Source organism: Trichomycterus rosablanca, chromosome 19 (assembly GCF_030014385.1).
Source record: "Trichomycterus rosablanca isolate fTriRos1 chromosome 19, fTriRos1.hap1, whole genome shotgun sequence".
Classification (NCBI taxonomy): Eukaryota; Metazoa; Chordata; class Actinopteri; order Siluriformes; family Trichomycteridae; genus Trichomycterus; species Trichomycterus rosablanca.
Window position 1 is genome coordinate 20,879,186 of NC_086006.1, and position 15,705 is coordinate 20,894,890.

The window sequence follows — 15,705 nt, forward strand, 5'->3', positions numbered from 1 at the left end:
ATACTATCTAGTCTTTACAATAGTAATGTCAGCATGGGTGGAGTACAAATTTAACACAGGGTGAAGTAGCTATATTTGGAAAATGGCATTATGTAATAGCAGAGCTTTCTGTTCTGCAATTTTTGCCATTATTAAATTGTGTAATGAATAATACAATGTACAAAAAATACATAAAATGTTTCATGCTGAAGTTCAGCAAGTAAGCAGTAATAAATGTTAGTATATTTCTGTGTGTTTTTTGGCTTTCAGCTTGTTTTGGGGAGTGTGCACTACATAACCAATTTCTTATTATTTGAAGCCTGCAGCTTAATCACTTTGACTGCAGAGAAACAAAAAGAAACAAAAGAGACAAAAATATTAGTACACAATGCCTCGCCAGATTTATCAGACTGGAAAATTGTGCTTACATTTGCATAATTTGCACTAAAGCATAAAGGTTAAGCTCCAGTCATAGCACGGCTTAAGTGGTCCACAATTTGTTACTGATTTAAGAGCGTATTGTGTAATTCTTTAAAACTATTAGCTGTATCTGCACTCTCTGAGACCTGATCCAGTTATTTGGTTTAAATTAGTGGTACAAAGGCTAAATTCCAGGACCGTCTTCCACATGCATTTTTAATTTAGGAGCTAAATTAGGAACCTTCATGCAAGATTATCTCAACTGTGGTGCACTTCAGCACTAGTTGGTATCCTCCTCAGATTATTGTTGTCCTCCTCAGGTCTGTGTCCGGACTGGGATTCCTGGGATCAGACAAAGCCTGTGGATAATGCCCGGGAGGCTATGCAGCAGGCTGATGAGTGGCTGGGCGTTCCTCAGGTAATTAATGGGTTTAATCTCTCTGGACTAAGCTTAATCCTGTTGTTGATTCAATATGTTTAAAATGAGTCACAGCATAAATGTTTAATCTGATGCTTCTGTTTATTATTCCACAGTTTCTGGATTAAAAAGTACTTTTAAAATTGTGTGTTGAGTTTCCTACTTTTGGAAGCTTTCGTTCAAGCCTTAAGTTTACAAAAATTCCAATTCTAGTCCTAATTCTAGTGCTGTTTTGTTATTCCTGTGAGAATCGGGTGCTGTCACATTAAATGAAGTATTGCAGTTATAGTAACAATGTTTTCAGTGATGTTGACAAGTGAAGGGCGGGGTTCATGTGGTCAGGCGGATCTGGTGTGGACTCATGAACGGCTTTGGCTCCACCCCCCTTCTATCTCAGACATAGCTAGTTGTGTCTGTGTAGATGCCTAGCTGACAGATAGCATTGCTGAGATTCGAACCCAGATCTTAGCAGTGGTGAACTAGCATGATAGACTGCCGTGCCACAGCACCACTTAATAAAAATCTATTACAATACATTTTTTTGAAATAAAATTGTTAATTTTTTAAAAATGTAATTCTTAACTTTATATATAACCACTGCTTTATCCTGGTCAGGTTGGCTGTGGGTTTGGTTTCCCGAGAGTCACTGGGAGTCACAGTGCTCCCTCCCCCAGACACAGCCGATCATGTCTGAATGTAGACTCTTGACTGGTTGATAACCCTGTTGGAGATCCGAAGCCTGAATTTCTGCTAATACGGCTTGTTTTACAGCTGCACCACCTTTCATTAATATTGAAATTCTGAGTAAGGCTGTATTTGAAGTATTTTGAGAAATGGAGTGGGAGGGGGCTAGCAGGTAACCAATCAAATGCTCAGCTACTGTCTTTAGATTTCTTGGTTGTTAGGTGTGTCTGGGAAAAACATTACCGTGAAAATGAAGGTGGTTAAACCGTCACATTGCTGCAGAAGTGAAACTGCCCAATAGGTTTTGAAATGTCTTTGCCGAGTCTGAGGTGTTGCGTGCTTGCAGTTGCAAGTGTGGTTGGCAAAGTTTCCTGCTGTCGCGTGTGTTGTGCCTGCTAGCTCATGCCACAGACTGGCAAGCGGTCTTGAAAGATACCCGTCTCCTAGGAGACAGCTCTGTTATGACTCACATATCTAAAATGTTTTTTAGGCAGTTGATGTGTGTCATGTCTGCTTTATTTCCCTTCTACCAGGTGATCACTCCAGAGGAAATCGTTGATCCCAATGTGGATGAGCACTCAGTCATGACATATCTGTCACAGTTCCCTAAGGCCAAGCTGAAGCCCGGTGCCCCTCTGCGTCCTAAACTCAACCCCAAAAAGGCTCGAGCATATGGACCAGGTACAGTAACGTCTAACAAATGCTTGTTAAAATGGTAAAGTCTTAAAAGTGTGCCTGATGGACAATAGCCAAAAGTTTATATGTACCCCTTAAATAAAAAAATATCCATAATTGTTTCCATGATTCATGTTATATAAGGAGGACCCAAAGACATGTGGAAACTCACTCACTTTCTTAACCGCTTATCCAAACAGGGTCGTGGTGGTGGTTGGGGTGGGGTGGGGTAGAGCTGGAGCCTATCCCAGCTTTTCAATGGGCAAAAGGCACACAGTAACACCCTGGATGGGGTGCCAGTCCATCGCAGGGCAGACACACACCCATTCACCTATAGGGCAATTCAGTGTCTCCAATTAACCTGACATGCATGTTTTTGAACTGTGGGAGGAAACCGGAGCTCCCGGAGGAATCCCACACAGACACAGGGAGAACATGCAAACTCAGCACAGAAAGGACCCAGACCACCCCGCCTGTGGACCTTCTTGCTATGAGGCGTGCCGCCCCATGTGGAAACTGGACAAAATAATACCCTTTAGGTTTCCCTAGTCATACAATGTGGAAGCTAGGTAGGTGGTGGGTTGTATCCCAAATTCTACCATGCTAATTTTTATCCTTAGTGTTGACATTCGAGTCAATTGATTATGATTTCTAATATTAGTGAAACTTCTAGTTTGTGCAGTGAAAATAATCTGGGCTCGATTCTCTGACCAAGTGTCCTAGAGCCTTTCTGAATAGAGTTTGCATAGAGTCCCCCCCCCCCCCCCCCCCCCCTACAAAGACATGCCAGTTGGAGCTACTGATGCATTTATTACCTTTAAATTACTGACTTTTTTTTTTTTTTTTAAGTTAAACATGTTATTGGCTATGGGAATTTTTTTGGCTGTGAATTAATAGGATGGGGCCTGATAAATATAGTTTCATGTCTAATACTAAACTGTGTGAGACACTGAGCTTAATCTGCACTATTTCTAAGGGAGAATCATGTTTCTTTGTTAGGCATTGAGCCCACTGGTAATGTGGTGATGAAGAAAGCAGTGTTCACTGTGGAGACCATCAGCGCAGGCCAGGGGGAGGTGCTCGTCTATGTAGAAGACCCAGCTGGCCATCGTGAGGAGGCCAAAGTTACCCCGAACAACGACAAGAACCGCACTTATTCTGTATTCTACATTCCCAAAGTCACCGGTCTACATAAGGTAAATGGGTCATATCCAACTGCACATTACCCCCAATGTATTCTAAACAGATTTAACCTTTGACTTGATTTCCATTCATTAGGTAACAGTGCTGTTTGCTGGACTGCACATCTCAAAGAGCCCATTTGAGGTGGATGTTGGGATGGCTCAGGGAGATTCCAGTAAGGTCACTGCTCAGGGCCCAGGGCTTGAACCTGTGGGCAACATCGCCAACAAGACCACTTACTTTGACGTCTACACTGCTGGTAATAGCACGTTACGACCTTCCTCCTTAAGGGGCTTTAATAGAGAACTTGTTTATACAGCAGCAAAATAATAATTGGCTATTGTATTAACAAATTGTAATTGCTCAAGCCTACTGTACATGCAACCTAACTCCAGTGCTAATTATTCTTAAATAGGACATTTTTCAAAGAAACACACTTGTCCTTTCTGTTAGGTGCTGGGTTGGGAGAAGTTGAGGTGGTCATCGTTGACCCAAGTGGCAAGAAAGACACGGTGGAGTGCAGCATCGAGGATAAAGGCAACAGCAGCTACCGATGCACTTACAAACCCACTCAGGAGGGACAGCACACCATCTACATAACTTTTGCTGGGGGCCAGATCTCAAAGAGCCCTTACACAGTCACTGTGGGAGAGGGTAAGGAGGTTAAATATTGGTGCTGTTGAGATTTAGAGGCACAGGATGGAGAAGTAAACATGTGAAATATGATTGTGTGGGTTCTGTATATTTGACAAATTGGAATTATTTTCCCTGTCTGGTGGGATTTTCTTTTACTGCAAATGGTATTTTGCTTTTCTTCCTTTTTATTCCTGGGCTGTTTTCCCTTCCTGCTGACCTCTCCTCCTGAAGGACAGCTGTCATCTGTTGCTGATCTTTATTCCTCTCTCTTTGGACCAACCTGTTGGCCTCTGATGCGATTTCCTGATTCCTTGGATCCTTGTGGGGTACTTGCTTTGCTTGCTTACTGCTGTGTTCCCATGAATCAGCAATGTGTAGTTGTTTAGACAAATGAATTCAACTTTAACAGCCACACATTTTTTTCTTCTCCAATGTAGCATGCTTGTTTCCTTACCACATGTTCTTCTGCTTTTGCTAATATGGACCAGGTTTAGTCCAGATATGCAGCTCTTGCGTAGCTTTATCTGAGTTGCCGCATGCCGAGGGTTTCCTGCCTGTCTCTGCAAGTCCGACCATTCATGGCAATAACTGGGTGCATGTTTAGAGTCTGATACATGTAGTAATTTTATCCTCTTGTCTCGTTTCTTCGTAGCCTGTAATCCTAGTCTCTGCAAAGCCAAAGGGCGTGGTCTGCAGCCCAAAGGCCTGCGGCTCAAGGAGACGGCAGAATTTAAGGTCTACACCAAAGGAGCTGGCACTGGAGACCTGAAGGTCACCATCAAAGGGCCTAGTAAGTAAAACATAGTATTATCCGATGTATCATACCCATCACGACAAGTTTTTGATCGCATGTTTTGCTCAGATTGGTGATTGTGATTGTGTGTTATTTTAGAGGGCCTAGAGGAGCCATGTAAGAAGAAGGATTTGGGAGATGGGGTGTATAGTTTTGAATATTACCCCACCTCACCTGGAAACTACATCATTACAATTACATGGGGTGGCCAGCACATTCCACGCAGGTATGCATGCTGGCTAAATCTCAAGCACAGAAGCAAGATTTAAACAGTATATCCGTTCTTACTTAACATATATTTCACTTCTGTTTTATCACTCTCAGCCCATTCGAGGTGAAGGTGAGCAGCGAGGCTGGGCCACAGCAGGTGCGGGCATGGGGCCCTGGCTTGGAAGGCGGTGTTGTGGGCAAGTCAGCCGACTTTGTGGTTGAAGCAGTCGGAGATGATGTTGGCACTTTGGGTGAGTTTTTCCAGGCCTCTAAAAATAAATTTAGCAAAGTGACAACTTGCCACAACTTTGATAGATGTATCTATTAAATTACTCTAAATTTTACATCAATGCCTCTGACTTGTATCTAAAATATATTTTCTTGTATCATGAACATATACAATTTATCCACAGAGACCTACATTAATGCTTTGTGTTTTCTTTAGTTAAATTCACAGTTGCTGGGCTGTTTTGGCAGCATAATGCTATGCCTGATCAGTGTGACTTTAGTAGGGGACTTGAGTAACTCCAATTAGCCTGACTGCATGTCTTTGGACTGTGGGAGGAAACTTGCACAGAAACAGGGAGAATATTTAAACTGTACACAGAAAGGACCCAGACAGCTTCACCTGGGAATTTAACCTAGGACCTTCCTGCTGTGAAGTGACATTGCTACCCACTGATCCACTATGCCACGTCAGTTCAGTTTGTTAGAAACCTAATACCCTAGCAAACAAAAAACAGCAAGAGACAAATTTACTGTGATTTGTTTTTGGTATTTAACAGAGTGTAAAGGTAGGAACCATTATTAGTTGTTTTAAGAGCAACAGTGCTGATTTTAATGGCAGAAAGACCCATTTTATAAAAATCGATTCAACGTTTTGCACTAACTTTACTTTTAATTAGGTGGTTTATTATTAATTAGGTGGGCCTGTGGTAGCATAGTGGGTAGAGCTTTGGGCTATCAACCGGAAGATTGGCGGTTCAAATCCAGGCTCTGCTATGTAGCCACTGTTGGGTCCTTGAGCAAGGCCCTTAACCCTGTCTGCTCCAGGGGCGCCGTAAGTTGGCTGACCCTGCGCTCTGACCCCAGCTTCCAACACCAGCTGGGATATGCGAAGAAAGAATTTCATTGTACTGTACATCTGTATATGTATATATGACAAATAAAGGATATCTTATCTTTCTCTTTCTTTACAGGTGAGTCTTTGTATAATTTGCAGAAAAGTCCTGAATTTTCTGTATTAACTTCCAACAAACCATTTTCCATAGAATTCGCTTATAAAATAATGAAGCATGTGTACGTGTAACAGTTGCAGTCCTATTACGGCTGAATTTAAATTTATTCTTGTCCAGGTTTCTCTGTGGAGGGCCCATCCCCAGCTAAGATCGAGTGCGACGACAAGGGCGACGGCTCCTGCAATGTGCGCTACTGGCCCACAGAGCCCGGTGAGTATGCGGTGCACGTGCTTTGTAAGAACGAGGACATCCAGCACAGCCCCTTCATGGCTGAGATCATTCAAGCACCGGGCAAGGACTTCCACCCTGACAAGGTACGGAGATGGGTTCGAGAGCTAGCCAAAATAGTTATGGATTTAAAAGAAATGAAAGCACAGGGTTCAACCTTGACTCATTTATGGTACTATATTTTAGGTAAAGGCATATGGACCAGGTCTTGAAAGTGCTGGCTTGGCTGTTGGTAAACCAGCGGAGTTCACAGTGGATGCTAAACTGGGTGGCAAGGCACCTCTCAAGATTCAGGCCCAGGTATGTGTCCTTCGCTTTTTATGTCATTCATGTTTTCGAAAGGATGGTAAAGCATCTCATCTTCTTTCAGGACCGAGACGGAAACCCAGTGGATGTGCAGGTTAAGGATAACGGTAATGGGACATACAGCTGCAGCTATACCCCCCGCAAACCCATCAAACACACGGTCATGGTGTCCTGGGGTGGAGTTAACATCCCTGATAGCCCCTTCAGGGTCAGTCATTACAGAATTCTGCAGTCATATTTCATACTAGCATAAACCTTTTGGCAGTATAATGTAAGTGATTTTGCTTTTGTTTTACCTTACAGATGAACATTGGAGCTGGATGCCATCCTAATAAGGTTAAAGTGTCTGGACCTGGTGTTGCCAAGACTGGCCTGAAGGCGTACGAGCCCACATACTTTACTGTGGACTGTGCTGAGGCTGGCCAGGGTAAAACCATATTAAATAACTCAATAAATATAAGATTGTGTGGCAAAGGCTGTGCTTTAATACTTTACATCTTTTGTAGGTGACATCAGCATCGGTATCAAGTGTGCACCAGGAGTGGTGGGACCAGCCGAGTCTGACATCGACTTTGACATCATCAGAAATGATAATGACACCTTTACTGTTAAATACACTCCTCCAGGAGCTGGCAGCTACACCATCATGGTTCTGTTTGCTAATCAGGTAACGTGTGTGTGATGATGTATTTGAGTGTGTGTGTGTGTATAGGTTTGTGTTTTATGTCTCTAACTTTTTTTTTTTTTTTTTTTTTTTTTTTTTTTTTTATATTTACAGCCTATTCCTCTGACTCCGATCAGAATTAAAGTGGATCCCTCTCATGATGCTAGCAAAGTTAAAGCAGAGGGACCTGGTCTCAGTCGCACAGGTAAGAAAATCCTAATAGAAAATGCTGGTTGGCTTTATGCTTAATGCACACTTTGACTGTAGGCCTGATTTTTCCAGTGACTAGCTTTTTTGAGGAAGAGCCCTGTATCCAGTGTGTTAGGAATTATGTAAAAAAGATTGGTTTCAAGTCTCAAACTTGCTCACACTATGCATGTGTGAATATCTTGTGTAATTTTAAATCCCCAATGGATAGTTGTGTACGACGATGCAAATTATGCAAATAGGGCAGAGGAAAGATGCTGCTGCTAGCTATGACCTGCTGTCACAAATAGTATGTCCTATATAATAGTATCTAATAATAGTATGTACACTAGCACCCCATCCAAGGTGTGTGGTTTGAGACACAGCCTCAAGTTACAAGCTGCAGTAGCACCACGTCCCTTATCTGTAGGAGTTCTGGTGAGATGCAGAGGTATAATATGGACCCTGTAATGCACTTATTATAAGACATTTTGGCTTAGGTGGCTGTTGGTCTAACTGGACATATTATGCATTATGAGGCTGATTGCAAGCATGTCAGTCATATATTGTGATCAGTACAACGGCTGTGGTGGTGTTCTGTAAATAAACCAGTAACACACTCTAAATGTTCAGAGTTTAATCAGGATTCATTCTCTTTGCCGTCTCAGGTGTAGAATTAAACAAACCAACTCACTTCACTGTGAGTACTAAGGGAGCAGGCAAAGCCAAGCTGGATGCCCAGTTCACTGGCCCCAACAAAGGAGACGCAGTTCGTGACTTTGATATCATCGATAACCACGACAGCACATACGCAGTCAAATACACCCCAGTACAACAGGTGAGGATGGTCATCTTGGATCATTAGTCAAAAATGTTTTGTTTTGTGCTGGCCTTGTAAACAAAACTATCTTTTTTTCAGGGTAATTTGGGTGTAAATGTGACCTATGGCGGTGACTCCATTCCCAAGACTCCTTTCGCTGTGCCTGTTGCACCTTCCTTGGATCTGAGCAAGATTAGGGTTGCAGGCCTTGGAGACCGTAAGTCATTGTAGTTTTATTGTGCTTTTTATTTTTATTTTTGACTGTTTTCAATTTTTACATTTTTAATCAATTAATTATTTTGTCTATGCCTTAGAAATGACTGTTGGGAAAGACCAAGAGATTACAGTCAAATCAAAGGGTGCAGGCGGTCAAGGTAAGGTTGGAGCAAAGGTGACTGGACCAGGAAATAAATCGGTGCCCTGTAAGGTGGAACCAGGTCTGAGCCCAGAGACCAGCCAAGTCCGCTTCATTCCCAGAGACAAGGGACCTTATGAAGTGGAATTGACTTACGATGGAGCTCCCATCCCTGGAAGTCCATTCCCTGTGGAGGCTGTGGCTCCCACTGATCCATCCAAGGTGCGATGCCTTATGTTATTGATTTCTGACATTAATAAAAATGTGTTATGCTTTGAACTCTTGCCATTTTAAACTCAGCTGACCCTCATGTTGCCTCTATTTCAGGTTCGTTGCTCTGGTCCAGGACTGGAACGAGCTAAAGTTGGTGAACCCGGCCAGTTTTTTGTTGACTGCACAAACGCTGGTCCTGCCGAGTTGACCATTGAGATCATTTCTGATAATGGAACTGAAGCAGAGGTGCGCATCCAAGATAATGGAGATGGAACCTACACCATCACCTACATCCCTCTGTACCCTGGAGCTTACACCCTGACCATCCGTTACGGTGGCCAAGATGTGCCTAACTTCCCTTCAAAACTCATAGTGGAGCCAGCTGTTGAAACCAAGGGGGTAAAAGTGTTTGGACCTGGAGTTGAAGGCAAAGGTAACGGTTTAATAAATTTTTTTTCATGTTTAGTCATGGTTAGACAAGCAGACTTCCCATAACCAATCCAGTACCTTAACTGAGCTAAGTTTTACTTCTGCCAGATTTACACTGCTTGGTCCTTGTGCAAGGGCCTTAATTCAAAGTGACATCGAAATGTGACAGAATACAGTCCCAGCAATTAAGATTTAAGGCATCCACCAAATCCCATGAATGTGTTTAGAGATCTTACACAGTCTATGGTGAAGTAACATTATCACTTAATATGTTAGATGTTGCCCCCTTCCTAAGGGTAATCAAAAACACTGAACTAATCTGCCCAGCGTAGTCACATCAAATTCACACGTCAATTATAACTGCTATTTGCTGGTGTGACCCCATCTGCTATATATATTAACAACTGACTTTAAACTATAATATCAGTATTAAAAGCGGTGACATCACTGTAGTTGTAACTTCCTCTAAATTGCTGTTTTTAAGGAGTTTTCAGAGAGGCTACCACAGATTTCACCGTTGATGCTCGTGCCATCACCAAAACTGGAGGCAATCACATCAAGACCTGCATCAACAACCCATCCGGTAACTGCACTGAGGCCCTTATCAGAGATTTGGGAGATGGCACCTACAAAGTGGAGTACACTCCCTATGAAGAGGGTAAGTCTACCAATTTTGTCTGTATAGTAATCAATGTTGCAGCACACACTAAGGTCTAGATTTGGTCAAGGTTAACTGGAGCCTGATGTTTTGTCTGCAGGTCCTCACAGTGTGGAGGTTTGCTATGATAGTGCCCCAGTTCCTAACAGTCCGTTCCGTGTGCCTGTGACCGAGGGTTGTGATCCGGCACGTGTGCGAGTGCATGGCCCTGGCCTGCAGGCTGGCATCACCAACAAACCCAACAAATTCACTGTAGAGACACGGTTGGTAGTTAGTTTGTAGCTTCAGCAATCAGAGTTGAATCTCAGTATTGTTTCACATTCGCCTATTGTCTTGTTCAGTGGAGCTGGTACAGGAGGGTTGGGCTTGGCTGTGGAGGGACCCTCAGAGGCAAAGATGTCCTGCACTGATAACAAAGATGGCAGCTGCTCTGTAGAGTACATCCCATATGAGCCAGGGACTTACAGTCTTAATGTTACATACGGAGGCCAACCTGTCACTGGTAGTGCTTTATTTACTTAATTTTCTTTTTTCTAGCATTTCTATTTTGACCTTAAAGACTAATATATTTTCTTTCACTTTCTGCTCTTAAAGGAAGCCCCTTTTCCGTTCCTGTTCATGATACTGTCGATCCCACCAAGGTTAAATGCCAAGGTCAGGGTCTTGGCACCAACGTGCGGGCCAATATCCCACAAGTCTTTACTGTGGATGCCAGCAAGGCTGGAGTGGCTCCTCTGCAAGTCAGAGTGCAGGGACCTAAAGGTGAGATCTTTATGGTTTAAGCACAAGATCAATTTTTTAAAGCTCTGTTATTGTTTGTTATAGATAGTTTACCATTGCTTGTCTCTTTTTTTGTTGCTGAGCAGGTGTTGTGGAGCCAGTTGAGGTGGTAGATAATGGAGATCAGACTCACTCTGTAAGCTATGTGCCAACCAAAGAGGGACCATACTCCATTAACGTGCTGTATGCTGATGAGGAGATTCCACGCAGGTGGGCATCCAGTTCACTGCTGTCCTCAGTACTGTGACAAAGCCCAGTTTTATTTATGTTTGGGTGATCTAATCTGATTTAATGATATAGCATTATGTGCCCTTTACCAGCACAGTTCTACTTCAACAACCCCAATTTTATTGAGTACTTAATGTAAAGTAGTAGATAGAACTGTGCTGGTAGTGGCTAATCATTTTGACATGATGTTTATTTGTAATGTCCCTTGCCCCTTAATAATTAAGAGGTGTTTTATTTAATCATCCAGCAGTGGACCAGTGGTTCATTCTACCAACTGGGTAGTAGTACAGAGAACAGCCATGATGTCTGACATTCTTTAGTTGTAATTGGTGGATAGATTTGTTACATTTATTGGGTGCTTTTTTATTTTAAGCAATTCAGGATAAAGGGACTTGCTCATGGGCCCAACAGTGGTAATTTGCCCCTACATTGTACCTGTTCTAGCTGCCAGTCAGTCTTGGCAGCAGCATTCAGGTGGTTATAACTGAGTGCAAGCCCAGCTTGAAGGGAGCGGCTAAATTACAGCTGAAAGCAGTGAGCGTCCTTGCAATCACTGTTATTTTCTTTAAATATAGTTTTCAAATGTGCTGCTTTTGTAGTGGTTTAACTAGACTTGTACCAAGTAAATAAAAAGCTGCACAGTATGTATTTTAAAGGTTCCTTACAGAATGTGACTAGAGGTTGCAAACACTGTACCTCTGGCTGTGTGTGGCATAATTAAAATGTATTAATATGCAATCTATACTTAAACACACATGGATGACGTTTCAGCGTTCAGTTTTGCAGGATTACATTGACATAATGCACTTTGATTGCACCTAAAAATAATCCATTAATTCAGTCTGTTTGACCATTGTCTGTCTGTCTGGAGACGGTGGCTGCTGCATACATTAAGAGCCAGATTAATAGCTCTTTTGCAGCTTTGCTTGCTTATATCCCAGTTTGATGTACTTTACAACAACCTTTTCTTTTCAGTCCTTTCAAACTGAAGGTTCTGCCTACACACGATGCTAGCAAGGTGCGTGCAAGTGGTCCTGGTCTTAATACCACCGGTGTGCCTGCCAGTCTACCAGTGGAGTTTACCATTGATGCCAAGGATGCAGGAGAAGGACTATTAGCTGTCCAGATTACTGTAAGTGCAAGAGTCTACAATAAATGCCTATAGAAGGGAGGGATGGATGTCCTGAACAGTGTTAATATTGTTTGTTGTAGGACCCAGAAGGAAAGCCCAAAAAAGCCAACATTCGAGATAACCAGGATGGTACATATCTGGTGTCATATGTGCCAGATATGACTGGGCGCTACACCATTCTTATTAAGTATGGTGGAGATGAGATCCCGTATTCTCCTTACCGCATTCGCGCTGTTCCTACAGGGGATGCCAGCAAGTGCACAGTCACAGGTAGGTGACTTTAAAACACTGACCACACAAGGTGGCTAAAAATCGAAGTATTCATAGGTTTTTAAAATTATTTTAATATGCTTGTAATACCTATATGTACTGAATTACATTTCAAACTGAATTACATTATGTATTGACTTTGAACTGTAAAGATGAACAAAAATATGAATTTATATTCATAATAGAGTGAACATAAAAGTTTAGCTGATTGTGTGGTTGAAAGCGTTTAGATCTAGAAATCATGTGCACATCTCTTTATTAGCTGAATTGTTGCCAGAATAAATTTTTTTGTTTTATCTGACCGTTGTCAGATGACATTTGTAATGTGTGACTTCTATTCCTGTCATCCACTCAGACACGTCACCTTTTTTGCAGAGCTGCTCACAATCCCATCACATTCTGTTCACCACTTGTTTTTTGTCCTTTTAAAGCACATTTTATTCGATTTTTGTTCTGACTTGTGTTTCACTTTTTCACCCACTGCTTCTCACGGGCTCTCAGTGTCAATTGGAGGTCACGGTTTGGGTAAGCGCTTTGAAAAATTGTACTGCTCTGGATTCGGAGCTTTTTGCATGTGGAATGGGGCCGTCCTGCTTTTCTGACAACATTCATCGTCTCGTAACATCCATACTTAGTAATTTTATACTACATTAATACTCATTGACTGGGCTGAGGACTGTCTTTTAGAGTCAATGTTAACATAATCATGTATTAAGCAGTTTTACTTTGAACTGTTTTGTATTGTTGTTTTTTGGGTCTGGGAGTAATATCATTTGCCTTCTTTTCCTCTTTCCATGATGTAACAAAGCATGTCCTAATAGTGGGAAAAGAACTAATTTCTAACTAACTCAAGGCTGACTTATTATGCCTGTATGGTGGACTCTGCTGGTAAGGCTAATTAAAGTATTAAACATGCCATCCATTTCATGAACTTGCAATCTATGTTAATGATGTTAAAGCTGCCATGTGTTAACTTTGGCACTAAAAGCAACTTTCATCATGCATCATTAAATTGCTACAACAACCTAAGGGGTTTACAAAGGTTAATTGAGGCAAGTCTGAAACTGACTCGGGTTATCTTTAGTGAAGGATAGCCTATTTTGCTCCATGTGTTGAATCAATGAATCTACTTGGTTCTTATCTAAAAGTTACATACTACAGCTTTTATAATACTACAGTAGCACTGAGGAAACGGACACATCTAACACACTCATCTTCTCAATAGCCCTAATTTTGGTATGTACTAGATACCATAGACTTCATTTGCTCAGGCATCAATGATTCTTGGTCGCCCAACAACCTCTTGGCGATCCATAACTTGTCCTTCAGTGTACTACCATCAGCCCAACATTTTACCAAAATGCTTATTTTGGGGGGTAGTCCGAATGGTTTAGCTCATCAATAAGTGATTTTAGTGGAGTACTAATTTCTTCCTTTTTGCCATGGACATTTTTTTCCCTTTTCTTGTTTAGACATGAGGTTATGCAGCCTGAACGTTCTTCCAAACTTTTTCTGTCTGTTGCTACTTTTCTGTAGGGTGATGCTCAGTCAGGATGCATGGTGGAATGACTTACTCTAGCAGAATATATACTAAAGCCTAAACAAACACCTCATGCTCATTCATAGAAGGTAATTCATTTCACGTCTGGCACTCACCAGGTGCTGGAGTCGGTCCCACCATTCAGATTGGGGAGCAGACGGTCATCACTGTGGATGCAAAGGCTGCTGGAAAGGGAAAGGTGACCTGCACAGTATGCACTCCAGACGGTGCCGAGGTGGATGTGGACGTGGTTGAGAACGAGGACGGAACCTTCGACATCTTTTACACAGCACCTCAGCCTGGGAAGTATGTTATCTGTGTGCGCTTTGGAGGTGAACACATTCCCAACAGCCCCTTCCAGGTTATGGTACGTAGTGGGTTTTACCCTCTTCCTGCACTTAAATTCACACGCTCGCTGTGTTTAAATGCAAATTGATTCTGCTTAGAAATAATTTAATTGGGGAAAATCTGAATAGAATTCTTTGATTGGCTTATTAAATGTGGTGTGTAGTCATTAGTAGAGTCAGGAATAACCAGGTACAGGAAACAGTCCTATTTTTTAATAATAAAAAGTGTGAATGGTATCATTCAGCGAAATAAGTGAAACCACAGGCACTCCCGTTTGCTAAGTGTTTAAGAGGGGCACCAATAATGATTCTATATGACCATTACAATTGCATTTCCCCCATCTTTTCTGAGCTTAATGAAATGAAAATATAAAATGTCCCAACACAGACAAGATGAAATACACAGATGAACACACAATACCTATTTTGCCATTAAAAGACACATATGTGACCCTGCACTGTGACCCCAGCTTCCAAAAAAACAAAAAAAACAAAAACAAGCTGGGCATTCTATTCTATTCTAAAACCCAAATATATGAATAATTTCTGAGCTAAATGAGCACATTGATTAGTGTGAACACATGAAACACACTAGTAACTTTCAATGCAATTTACACTCTAGACATCTATAAAATGCTGGTAATGTGGTTGCCAAACATTGTGTTATAGACCTTGGTTTGAATCCTCTCTTAGTCACTCAGCAAAATGTCAAAAAACATGCTAAATTCCTTAAGCAGGCGGCATGTTTACCTGTGGCTATTAAGTCTACTGGCATGTCATTGCTCCAGATGTGAATGACTGAATGATACCTTGCAATTACTGGCTGTAAGACGGCAACCCTCCAGGGTGCAGTCTCAGAATGATGGGATTACTGAATATGAATAGATAATTGAAGATCCTTGCTAAATACAGTCTGCTAAAGACGGTTGCTTAAATTCTTGAACAAAACAATGAGTCCTATGTCAGAACCTGTAATTGCACTGAAATATTTTAGATTGACAGATCTTCACATGTACATGTACATACAGCCACTGACCTGTACATGACCCTTTTGCTTCAAAACCAAACAACTTAAAAGCAATGTTAAGATTAAAAGCAAAGTTAACTTTTCTTTTCTCGTCATAGATATTTCTGTCTACCACTCTAAAAATAAACACTAGTGTGTTTATTGTAGATGGTAGCTTATTTGATCTTTTCTTGTGGGAACTATTTCTAATATTCCAGCCTGTGAGGAATCTATTTTCCACTCCACAGCTTCTCAGATATCTAAATTAACTGGTGTCATTTTAACCTATTAGAATTATTTCACCCTTG

The 15,705-nt window shown here is 41.7% G+C and overlaps 1 protein-coding gene across 4 annotated transcripts in view; it reads left to right on the forward strand.

Annotated features, from left to right (window-relative positions):
* flna (filamin A, alpha (actin binding protein 280)) overlaps positions 1 to 15,705 on the forward strand; it is a 46,901-nt gene that overhangs the window by 20,462 nt on the left and 10,734 nt on the right. For 2 of the 4 annotated variants that reach the window (XM_063015860.1, XM_063015862.1), the window contains exons 4-30: positions 720 to 817; positions 2,035 to 2,182; positions 3,176 to 3,372; positions 3,455 to 3,617; positions 3,812 to 4,012; positions 4,647 to 4,784; positions 4,887 to 5,013; positions 5,112 to 5,248; positions 6,353 to 6,549; positions 6,650 to 6,763; positions 6,834 to 6,977; positions 7,073 to 7,196; positions 7,276 to 7,436; positions 7,548 to 7,638; positions 8,288 to 8,457; positions 8,539 to 8,656; positions 8,754 to 9,016; positions 9,122 to 9,440; positions 9,921 to 10,094; positions 10,195 to 10,357; positions 10,436 to 10,596; positions 10,689 to 10,856; positions 10,961 to 11,084; positions 12,078 to 12,234; positions 12,315 to 12,504; positions 13,006 to 13,029; positions 14,164 to 14,411. In XM_063015860.1, coding sequence (XP_062871930.1) covers positions 720 to 817; positions 2,035 to 2,182; positions 3,176 to 3,372; positions 3,455 to 3,617; positions 3,812 to 4,012; positions 4,647 to 4,784; positions 4,887 to 5,013; positions 5,112 to 5,248; positions 6,353 to 6,549; positions 6,650 to 6,763; positions 6,834 to 6,977; positions 7,073 to 7,196; positions 7,276 to 7,436; positions 7,548 to 7,638; positions 8,288 to 8,457; positions 8,539 to 8,656; positions 8,754 to 9,016; positions 9,122 to 9,440; positions 9,921 to 10,094; positions 10,195 to 10,357; positions 10,436 to 10,596; positions 10,689 to 10,856; positions 10,961 to 11,084; positions 12,078 to 12,234; positions 12,315 to 12,504; positions 13,006 to 13,029; positions 14,164 to 14,411 — 4,319 coding nt within the window. The remainder of the gene's footprint in view (positions 1 to 719; positions 818 to 2,034; positions 2,183 to 3,175; positions 3,373 to 3,454; positions 3,618 to 3,811; positions 4,013 to 4,646; positions 4,785 to 4,886; positions 5,014 to 5,111; positions 5,249 to 6,352; positions 6,550 to 6,649; positions 6,764 to 6,833; positions 6,978 to 7,072; positions 7,197 to 7,275; positions 7,437 to 7,547; positions 7,639 to 8,287; positions 8,458 to 8,538; positions 8,657 to 8,753; positions 9,017 to 9,121; positions 9,441 to 9,920; positions 10,095 to 10,194; positions 10,358 to 10,435; positions 10,597 to 10,688; positions 10,857 to 10,960; positions 11,085 to 12,077; positions 12,235 to 12,314; positions 12,505 to 13,005; positions 13,030 to 14,163; positions 14,412 to 15,705) is intronic. The other 2 variants (XM_063015861.1, XM_063015863.1) reach the window with 1 other exon arrangement.